This window comes from Bos mutus, chromosome 3 (assembly GCF_027580195.1).
Source record: "Bos mutus isolate GX-2022 chromosome 3, NWIPB_WYAK_1.1, whole genome shotgun sequence".
NCBI lineage: Eukaryota > Metazoa > Chordata > Mammalia > Artiodactyla > Bovidae > Bos > Bos mutus.
Window position 1 is genome coordinate 48,841,552 of NC_091619.1, and position 12,104 is coordinate 48,853,655.

General features: G+C 32.4%; 1 protein-coding gene across 3 annotated transcripts in view; it reads right to left on the reverse strand.

The window, feature by feature from the left end:
* Nucleotides 1–12,104, reverse strand: part of MTF2 (metal response element binding transcription factor 2) — a 74,021-nt gene that overhangs the window by 12,741 nt on the left and 49,176 nt on the right. For all 3 annotated transcript variants that reach the window (XM_070367670.1, XM_005894687.2, XM_005894683.2), the window contains 6 exons: nucleotides 9,900–9,995; nucleotides 9,563–9,663; nucleotides 9,026–9,174; nucleotides 6,558–6,653; nucleotides 5,551–5,619; nucleotides 4,627–4,750 (listed from right to left, as the gene is read on the reverse strand). In XM_070367670.1, the coding sequence (XP_070223771.1) occupies nucleotides 4,627–4,750; nucleotides 5,551–5,619; nucleotides 6,558–6,653; nucleotides 9,026–9,174; nucleotides 9,563–9,663; nucleotides 9,900–9,975 (615 nt within the window). In that variant the 5' untranslated portion in view covers nucleotides 9,976–9,995. The remainder of the gene's footprint in view (nucleotides 1–4,626; nucleotides 4,751–5,550; nucleotides 5,620–6,557; nucleotides 6,654–9,025; nucleotides 9,175–9,562; nucleotides 9,664–9,899; nucleotides 9,996–12,104) is intronic.

The following is a 12,104-nucleotide window of genomic DNA, read 5'->3' on the forward strand; positions in this document are numbered from 1 at the left end:
AATTTAACATAAATTTAAATTTAATTTAAATTTACAGTTCAGTAAATTTAACATAATTTACTCTATTAAACTAGTGGTATTTTTTCTGATTGCTTTTTAATTCTTCACAAGAAAAATCTGCTCTACAATTTTGCTGACATTCAACAACAAAAGTTTAGAATTTCTCAAGTCTACTCCTTTCAACTTTTTGAAAATCACAACAAACTGTCTTTTTTTCTTTTGGTACCCGTTCTCTATGATTTCCTGGGCCTCCCTGGTGGGTCAGAATCTACCTGCAATGCAGGAGACACAGGTTCAATCCGTGGGTCAGGAAGATCCCCTGGAAAAGGGAATGGCTACCCACTCCAATATTCTTGCCTAGAGAATTCAAATTTTACCTGTAAGTTCTTTCAGTACTCCAGGATTATTTTGCATAGGACTGTTTATTTCAACTTGCATAATGCACTCAAAGGTTCCCTCACTGTATTTTGAAAACAGAATGTGCAAATATTACACTGTTAATCAAATAATCTGTATTAGAAGAGCATCATATTCTGTTCTTCCATCTGACCATGAGGTTTATAATATAGATCTTCAATAGAAGAAACATTTTTGTTCCTCCCTGTACTGACACTAATCTCACACTGTGATTTCACTTTCAGGGTTATGTATTTCTGTACAGCAATACATGCTATTACGTATAGTTAAAACTCTTCCCTTCAATAAAACACGCCTCAGTGAATTCCACACCACCTAGGCTTCAGTATGCCAAACAGCTTAAGTAATTTGTTTACCAACATATACTCTGTACGCTAATATACAACTCAAGACCCCAAGTACTGCTTTTAACCAGACTTCTTATAATTTTCCCTTAAAAGTATTATACCACCTCTACTGTATTTTTCTCTAGCCAAAACATTGTTTCTGCCATAGTATTTCATTTTATCTATGCTTTTCTCCCTATATCAAGTAGCACTCAACCCACTGCTCTATCAACCTTTTAAGTATTTAAAACTTAAGACCACAGATAACAGAAAAGTGGGCTGTCCTTATGAAACTGAAATTTCAAATCATATTAGGAAGTAAAGACAAATGATAATAGGCAGATTTCAAAAAGTATTAATATCTCATTATAACTTCCAAAAGCAATCTGATATAACCTCATTCTAAACACTTCATTCTATGTAAAAATTTTAAGCAACTTTTATTTGGGGTGTCAAATTATACTAAATATTTTTACTATCTCAAAAAAAAAAAAAATTCAAAACACAGTAGTTTCGATCTCAAATACTAGATTTAGTCTATATGATAATTACGAAGGTACCAACTCTCAAAGATGTTTACCAAGATCACATAAGGAAATTATCACTGTATCCTAACATGTTCTAAAAGTTTCAGCTTCTCTTGACATAGCAATCCTGAAAATAATCAAGAAAAAAGAAAATATATAATATATGTTAAACCTTACCTTTCAGTATGAAAGGATATACAGTTGACCTCTGAACAACTGGGTTTGAACTGCATGGGTCAACTTATGTATGGATTTTTCCCCCAACTAAATACATACTACAATACTACACTGCAGACAGTTGAATCTACAGGTGCAGAACTGCAGACAGGGCAGGCCAACTCTAAGGTGTATGTGATTTTTGATGGCAGAGAGGGTCAGTACCCCAACTCCGTGTACTTCCACAATCAACTGTATTCTCTAAAATGGACTCTCTAAAATTCTAGCGTAAACATCTTTTCATATAGTCTACAGCATATATAATAAGAACTGATGTTCAAAATGACTTCAGTATTCTAAGGTACTTAAATAACCAATATAAGCATACCTCCTTTCATTGTATCTCACTTTACTATACATCACAGATCCTACGATTTTTACAAAATGAAGGTTTGTAGTAACACTGCCTCATGCAAGACTGTCAGCACCATCCTGCAACAGCATTACTTTTAAAAAATGTTTCTGATGTGGACATTTTTAAAGTCTTTATATCTTTACTGAATTTGTTACAATACTGCTCCTGCTTTATATTTTGGGTTTTTGGCCAGGAGGCATATGGGATCTCAGCTCCCCAGCCAGGGATCAAATCCACAACCCTGTATTAGAGGGTGAAGTCTTAACCACTGGACCACCAGGGAAGTCCCAGTTTTTAAATTAAGGTATGTACACTGCTTTTCTTAGACATAATGCTATTGCACACAAAGACTACAGTGTGATACAAGCATGACTTTTATATGCACTAGGAAACCAAAAATTTGTGATTTGCTTTATAGCGTATTGGTTTTGTTGCAGTGGCCTGAAATTGAAACCACAGTATCTCTGAGGTGTATCTGTAATATACTTAGATGCAGTAATTCACATGTTTTGAAAGTACAGTTTGCCCTCAGTATCCCTCGGTTCCAACCATGGAGAATCAACCAGATACGAAGGGCCAAGTCTATTACATCATTTCAGATAACTATAATTAATGTTACTTTATAAAAAGATTTTTAATACAAATATAAACAAAAAGAAAATTTTATTAATCTAATTTTTAGTAACAAAACTCCATTTGCAATTCAATTTCAGTTAGCCAAAGATTTACTACTTTAATAATTAGGAATAATACATTGTCTATATTATCTTTGCTTCTATTATCACAAACATTTAAAAGTAAACTAAATGAATATCAATGAACAAATACTACTTACAAATTTTATGGTCTCTTTATCATTAAAACTTCACTCTAAAAACTAATTACAATATTAAGATATAAAGTATTAATACAGAAAATTAAAACCTGAACTTCCACCTATAAATAACTAGAGAATGGGATGACTAACCTATTAAATCTGAATGTTTTCTTTTTTTTTAATGTGGAAAAAGAGCAATGAGAAATGACTAGTCACTTCTTCTAATAATAAATCTGATGGCTCCTCAAAATGGGAACACTCCTTAGAAAAGTAAAACATTTGTTATGAAGTTATATTTGATTGTAATCATGTTTTTCTTAATTTTTAAATAAAGATATATTTTCCCATTTGGGGCAAAGAATAAGAAATTGAAATTTCTTACATGTAAGACATTATCTCATAGGGTTCAGAAAATAAAACATGTACCTATTGCTGAAATAAATGTTTTCTGATATATAGCAGAAGTTCAGCTGAAACTGAGACAGCTAGAATTCATAAATTGAACTCATTTCTTTAAAAACAGCCTGTAGTTTTTATTATTTTCTATTTTCAGCTTCTTCAATAAATTTAAGTTATATTTTTATTATAATAAAAAATGATAGCATTTGAAATAAACAACTTGAGTTTTTATATGCATGCCCACTATCTACATGAAGTAAGCAATGCAGACTTTAATCACGTAAAACATAAGTGTATTAACAGAAATATAGATATATCTGCATATCAAGTGCTAAAAGAATCACTGCTAGGAAGAAAAGTATTTCAAATTAATGTATAAGGACATTAAATATTCAGATGACTATAAAGAACAATATATGTAACAGTGCCTTATATTTTCTTCTCCCATTACTAATCAGTTTATTAAAATTTATCATATTTACAACTCACTCACTTTTTCTCCAGTCATCTAAAAGAAGCTTTTAACAGAAAACTTAATGAGAATATTATAATCTAATTTCTAACACTCAAAAATCTTTGCTCAATTGATTTTAGTATCATTGATTTTAAAATCTAAGTATTTCACAGGTGTTTATTTTATACAACTGACCTACTACTTTTAATTAATGTGTACTGTGCACTCCCTGATGCCTCATAAAACCCCCAGAACAACAACAGAAACTTGATACTTTATTTGATGTGAACCTTATAAACTGCCTGTCTAAAAGCTACAGATGTAGAAATTCTTCCTAAATTTCATATCAGTTTAGTTTTTGCTTCAAAAAGTAACACATGACTAAAATTCACACATCTATTCCACATATTATAGAACAAAAAATTTAGTATCTGTATTTTAACATTTAATATCTATATTTTAATAATTCTACATAAATCTTTAAAAAGGTAAATATTAAAGTTACTCTACTTTCTTCTTAATCTTCAATGAACATGCATTAACTTTTATATTGCTTTTTATAAAAAGAAACAAAACTCTTCACAAACAGCATGAGTGGTTACACTTTGCAAATGAAAAGAAAAATGAGATGTGAGAATGAGAGGGATAATCCTCAATTCAGGTAACTTCATTCTCTTATTTTTCTAACATTACTACCAGGTCCCACTATTCCTGAAAGTCAAAGATAAAAAAGGCAGTACCAAAAAGAGAGAAAAGAAGAATGTTGATTACCTCTCTAAGTTTACAGTAAACTTAGAAGAAAAGAAGGAGGAACCATAGGATACCCAGTAATAAGGACTTCTCCCTCCCTTCTATCTTCAGCTACAGCAATTCTCACTTCAGAAAACGGAAGAATTAAGTAATTTATTTCCTCCTATATTTTTTCTCATGTTAACAGGCAACAAACAGGAGAATGAGGGCTGATCCTGATAGCCTCACCAAAGTTATTTCTCCCTATCTAAAAATACAACGCTACTTTAGATGTATGGCTTGCACATGTGCCTTAGCTGCTTTCAACAAAAACAAAGTAAAAAACACATTAAGTAGCTAATGATATTAGCTCTGAGACCACCTACCTCTCCAGGGTGCAATCTATCCCAGTTTTCATTAATGTATGTCATAAGCTCAAGTTCAGAATCAAAGTATTTCTTCTTGTGAATAACACTTAGGTTGTAAAGGCATAGGTGTGCTATATCTACCCTGGAATCCAAAAATAATCAAATAATATGAAAATAATGTTTTGGTTATTATTTTTAAATCACACATTATTATTATAAAACCAGCTATTAAAAAAATCCAAAGTTTTTAGATGAACAGATGGTTAATATCATGTCATATTCACAATAAATCATTATATGAAAATAAATGAAAAACATTAATTTATCCTGAGTAATAACTAAAATTTAAGATATTTGATTTCTTAAAAGAGAATCTGATGTTTAAAAGTAATTTATGATCTAAAATTTCATGTTTTCACTACTACATAAGCTATAAAATGGATCACACTTTAACAGATTTTATCTGATTCATTAATTAAATCCTATCTTTTCCTAAAATATGTAAAACATTTAACAAAAACATCTAAGTACTTACTATAAGCATTTTCAGTAAATCTCCAAAATTCATCATACTTCCCATGCCCAAGGATTACTTAACTGAAGCAGAAACTGGCATATTATAAGACCTTTCTCTCTTCTACTGTATTCTGAAGGCCCAAAAGAACTAGAAACATGAATAAGAATTTTGAAGATCTAAAAGATATTTCAAAGTTACTTTTTATGCCATTAGAAACTGAATGGCCTTATTATGTTAGCAATAAAACTAAATAACCTTTGGGAAAGATAACATCAGGCTTGAGAATAAATAAAGGAAAAGAAAGAAAACTAGGCATAAAGAACAAATTTTTCTTTAAGCTAAGTAAATGTATATAGAAAAGTTTCATCCTGTAGATTTAAAACACAATTCTTCTTTTGCTCCTTAATAGAAAGGTCCATACTTACCATTGTAATGGTAGACGTTTGAGGTATTCTGGTCCAGAACTGCAGACAGAGCAAATAAATGTATAAAATCTAAAGAAAAAGAAAGTTGTAACTGAGCAAGCAAGAGTACATACAAATTATTTACCAATTAAAATTAATATTCAGCAAGTACATATCCTACAATTGACATAAGGACTGATACACAAAGCAAAATATAATCTGAATCATGACACTGTAAAGAATTTCTTCTCTAGTAATGACAAGTAATGAAACAGTTTGTATATGGCGGGGGGGGGCAGGATCAGTTTTTTTTTAACCATTAGAGACCTTCAGAATTCACATACAGATTCATATAAGTATAGCTTACTAATGACTTGTTTGTACTGAGAATTGTGATGGCTGCTCTCTTATGTTATAGTCACTGTTACTTTTACATGTCCAAAACAATCTGGTAAAATAAGCCCAGAAGACAAGCTGACTTTGCTAAGGTCAGAAAAACAATAAACTGCATAAACTAGGATTTAAACCTAGGGTTTTTGATATTACATATAACTTTTCTTCCTAGAGCCCTATTTCACATTCTCTTAATCAAAAAGGACATTTTTTGACATTCTTTAGATCTGACATTCTTTAGATCTAAGATATAAACTGTGCATCAAGGTTCTGTGGCCTTTTCCAATTGCTTGTCATGAGACCTATTTGATCTTCTTTTAAAAAGGTATCAATGAGAATAATACAGAGTATTGTGGGGCAATAGGTACCAATATAATCACTGGTCAAATACTTTAAAAGCTTTCTGTAATAATATCCAAAAGCACAAAAATTACATTTTTAAAATTATGTATAATTTAAGTATATTAAACAATATGTTCCCTCTAAGCTGAACCTTTTCCAAATCAAACTTGAAAAAAAAAAATAAAAAACCTTTAGAAATGTGAAAAGGCAAACAGACACACAACTTCTAAAAGCTAAAAAAAAAAAAAACAAACAATAAATGAGTCAGTAATGCTCAAATGCCCTTCTCTCACCTGTCTCCAAATAGCATTGGCTTTTGAAGGCATTGCACACAAGCTTCATGAAACCACTGTTTACATTTGCAGCACTGTAGCATCTTTAAATACCAGCTATACAAAAAAATTTAAGATTAAAATTAAAATTACTACCTTTCATGAGGTAAAGGTTAAAAAAAAAACACGACAAAAGTGACGTGCAGAATATAGTTGTGATTATAGCATCATAGTTCTGATATTGTGTTAAATTTTTTCCTTCCCAAAAAGTTTATTAATATTGACTACATCATCCCTTCTCTTTTTATTCTTGAGAATTTATAAGCTTTTGAAAGCTATGTCTACTGTTTCTGGTTAACAAGAGTGTGTGTGTGCACACACGCATGCACACAACTAGTTACTCAGTAGTGTCTGAATCTCTGCGACCCCATGAACTGTAGCCTGAGAGGTTCCTCTGTCCATGGAAAATTTTCCAGGCAAGAATACTGGAGTGGGTTACTATTTCCTACTCCAGGTGATCTTCCCAATCCCAGGATGAAACCCATGTCTCTGCGTCTCCTGCATTTGCAGGTGGATTCTTTGCCACTGGACCAGTTGGGAAACATGGGTCCTAAATTAGTAAAGGATCTTTGACAAGTCTGTGATTTTTTTTTTTTCACACCAACAGTCTCAGAGGTCACCAATATGTAGAGCTATTTTGTCCTATATACCAAATGACCATAGGCAACTTTATTCCTCACTGTGTTTCCATTATTCTTGTTCATTATAACGCAAAGGAGTATAGCAATTTAATAAATTTGATTAACATAATTAACAAACCTAATCTAAGATTCCACCGGTATAAAGGCCCTGTGACAGATTTTGTCCTCTTTCAGATAGCTGAACATACTATAACTGAATCTTCAGCTGAAGGTAAGTCTCTTTTTAGTTAGTACATGGTTTTAATATATAAATATCCTTATTTGCCACCAAATTAATACCTTTTCTTCAAATTCTTTTGCTCACTAAGTGAGCCCCACCATTAATCTTAAGCCATTTACATGCAAAGGCAAGACAACTACTAGTAAGGCAAAAAACTAATGAATACTATTTTCCAAGTACTCTGTTAGGTGTTAAAGTGTTAGCAATATCAAACATAGTTCATGTAGTCAAGGGATTAAAGAACAATGAATAATCTGCTCCATAAAATAATGTCTATAAACTTCCCTGATGGCTCAGAGGGTAAAGCATCTGCCTGAAATGTGGGAGATCTGGGTTTGATCCCTGGGTCGGGAAGATCCCCTGGAGAAGGAAATGGCAACCCACTCGGGTACTCTTGCCTGGAAAATCCCATGGATGGAGAAGCCTGGTAGGCTACAGTTCATGGGGTCACAAAGAGTCAGACATGACTGAGAGGCTTCACTTTCACTTTCAAAACACTAGGTATAAATGATTAAAGGAAAAAGATCCATCTCTTTTCACTGTATCTCTTTTATAAATGATTTAAAGAAACCAGACATAATGTTTTTCAAATCTGCAAAAGACCAAAAACTGAAAAATATTATAAAAATGTTAAACCACAAATAAAAATTCCATAAGATCAGAGACAAGGTAGAATGAAGAAATAAAAATAATTTATATGTTCACTTATTCATGTTTTCAGCACTGAACAACTTATATGTCCCTGCATCCTCTAGAGAGCACCTCTGTCTTAAGAAACATGGAATCCAATAAGATTTTAAAAACCAATAATTATAATTTAAATAGAGTTAAATGTAAAGTTATTCACTAACATTTTTTTATGTGTAGCACAAATACATGGTACACAATTTGGTTTAATATCAGTTTATATGAAAAAAAGAACTATAAGTTTTAGTCAACCACCAACAAACCCAGAATAAGCCAAAAGAATATGATGGGACATATTCAACCAAAGAGAGGTAACACAATCTTTCCTTGCAATAACAGAAGCATAATACTTAGAACTTTTAACAGCCTCATTATATTGTCAGACTATTCCTGGAAACACTGCATTGTGAAATCATGGCACCATATTTCAAGAGTAAACTTTCAAAAACTGAAGAGCAACAAAAACAAAGTTCATAAAGAATGTTTGATGTGAATGGAGATTTTAGCCTAGATGAGAGAACACCTGGTATGTCACTGAGAGAATGGGAAATATGATTACTGGACTTAACTATTTTAAGAGCTACCTCTACAAAAAGTAAGAGGCATGGGTTTAGTTTCAAAGAGCAGAACTAGAACTAGTGATCAGAAATTAAAGGTAAATTTCTAAGCATTCTTAGAACTGTTTGCTGGCTCGCTTATTCAGCAAACATTTAATGGTAGATACATAAAACTATGGTCTCTAATCCTCCCCAATTTTCTTTACTGATACTTTCATGCATTTACAATTCACTATCACTCCAATACCATAATCAGTAACAAAAATAAAGTAGACAATATAAGCAATTAAAAATTAAGGGCATTAAATATCTGTATTTACTTACTCTCCAGGGCCTCCACAATAGCAGTAACATTGCTGGACATTGGTTTTATGACCTGCATCCCATTCAAGGTCTGCCACACTATAGGGTAATGTCTGCTTCATGACTTGCAATGCTTTGGCATTTGGTCCTTTCTTAAGCGCACCACCCCTCTATATTAGAGGGAAAAAGTTATTTAAAAGAGTGAAGGATAAAATTTTAAATATAATTCTCTAATTTTAAAATGCTTCTGAAACTTCCAAAGAAATTTTCATTCTCAATTTCTTACCATATCACAAACTGTTTGACCAATAATAATCTTTATTTTATTGTCTTTTCTTTCAAATTATTGCCCCAATTCCAAGACCACTATCAGAATAAAGTGCAAGAATAGTTGCAAGTCACTTAAGCATCATTAGTCAAACAATAAGCAGTACCTCTTTCTACCCAGCACTGACTGCTCATTTCATTCAGATAAACTTTCAACGTACACAATCATTACGTTGATAGTGCCTTACAAATTTCCATTTAGGGCATTAGCCCAAAACACTTAAAAGATACCTTTGTTGTTGTTGCAAAAACACACTGTCGACAGAGCCATTTTTCATCTGAATCAATCACACTGGAATCAATATGAGGTGTGTGACACAACTGATGATACCCTTAATATCAAAAAAAGCATAAAGCAAATTCTATTTTATTAATAAATACTGCAACACAATTTAAAGAAGGCATTTTAGTATTCTCTTTCCTACATTAATATATTTATAACTGATGACTAAACTTATGGTAAGAGCTTCAAATTACCAATGTAAAGAATTTTTAATCATTAATCATCAACAGGGGCATTAAGTATATAACAAACATTTCCACAAGATTAAAACAAATCAATGCTTACCTTGGCCACACTTATCACATATAACCATTTCATTGGGAGCTTCTGAATACTCTTCTTGACATATTGTACAGACCATTTCCCCACTTCCAGTGGCTCCTGAAATATTTAAAATATACATAAAGAATTGTACCATACAACAAAACTACTTTTTTGACTCAGAGAGCAGCCCATGCTGGCAACATGTTTCCTAGATCATAATGGCATTTTCTCAAGGCAAAGTACTATACACAAAACACACTCTCTCTGATCCCTACCTCTGTTCTCACCTTTAACTGAAGACACCTTACTGTCTGCCTTCACAATTTAATCTGCCTTTTGGCAAAGGGCATAATTTAAAATGCTTTCAGGCAGGATCCCTTACCATTCACTTCCAGTGTTTCCACCATCCTGGGAGGCGGGAAAAGCCAATGTTTTTGAACACTAGAACAACTCTCCAGAACACACACCTACCCATGTACATGTACTCACTCACCCTACACTGCCTAACATCATGAGACTAAAGAAAAGGGGCAAGGAAGATCCATCAATGACTCGTTACTCTCAAGTTTCAGAACATTTATTTTTATTCACTAATTTACAAAAAGGAAAGGCTGAACACTATCAGATCTACAGCTCTGAAATATGGAAACATGGTGTCAGTGTACCCTAAACAATACCACACTGCAACAAAAATGAGGGGTTCCACCATTAATTTTTAACCTGAATAAGTTATTTCTTCCTTAAACATTTATATTCTGAAAACAATTTTATTCCACAAAATTTAGAATTTCATCACTTTTAACACAATTATAATAATCTCAATTTAAATATACATAAAATACTAATACACATATACTTTATTCACATACCAGCAATAATAAAAATGTATAATTTTGTGCTATGAGCCAGCACTGTGTTAGGCTCTTGACAATATTATTTTATTTAATTCTACAATTTATTAGATAAATATCCTATTTATAGAGAAGAACTAAGACTCAGAAAGATAAAGGAACTATAGTTCAAGGACCCTTAATCACGTATCAAGGGTAGAATTTAAACCCAGATACACCATATTTTCTCCACTGTGAGCTGTTTCTTTTCATTAATACTATATATAATGTTTCTTCCATCAAAAGAATTTTTCACACTGTAGGTTTCAAAGAGTGTAACTTTTTTGTTTTAATTTGGCTGCGGGATCTTAGTTGTGGGTTCTAGTGGATCGAACCCAGGATCCTTGTGTTGCAAGTATGGACTTTTAACCATTGGACCACCAGGGAAGTCTCTCGAAAGTCTAACTTCTAATAGTTGTATGCTATTCTTTCCAGTAGAAATAACCAAATTTACTTTTTTATGACTATTCTTAGATATGCAGGTTACCAAATTTTTTGCTTGTTTTTTCCATTTTTCCATTTTTGTTTTGGCTCTTGTCCTCTCTCCTCTCCTCTCAGGCTCTGTTCACATAGCTGGATGTGGCTTCCCACAGTTTCTCAGTTTATAGCTCCAGTCAGGAGAGCAACCAGACTGCACCTAGAACCTCTCAGTCCAAATCTGCAACTTCCTGGAAAAGGAGCAATAGGCCCAGATTGCAGTAGGTGCCTGTTCTCTCATTATAACCATGTAGACTGGTGTGGGGGAAGGCAGTTCCTCAGAAAAGAGGGTGCTGATCCAAAAGACCTACGTGTTCACCTCAAGAAAACAATCTTGAGGAAGCAGAGAACTGCCTTTAGTTGTGATATCCAGTATGTCTCTTTTACCATCAAGTTTACAAAAACTTTCTGTATAGCTTATTAGCCTTCTTAGTCTCCCTTACTCTAAGCCCAAATGACTATAAAGCCATTTCATCTTAGATGTGCCCAATTTTTTGTTGTTGTTAAAGCTACAGGAAACATTTTTCATCTGGATTTTTTACTTCTGAATTATTTCTTTTGAGTAAACTGCTACAAATGAATCTATTGTATAGATGAAAGCATGGAAAACATTTTTATGCATTTAATGCATTTTTATGCATTTATTGCAAATATCCAAGAGAGAAATGTAATATTGCTACCAGCAGTGTACCATTCACAGAAACCATAACAGTTATTAAGATCAAAATCCTTTAAAAATTATTTAATGGTTTTAACATGGTATCTGTTGCAATGCACAATTCTTTGATTACTAATATGACCATACATTGCTTTTATTTATGTAAACTTTCTAAAAGAATCTTATTAGATGAGTTAAACT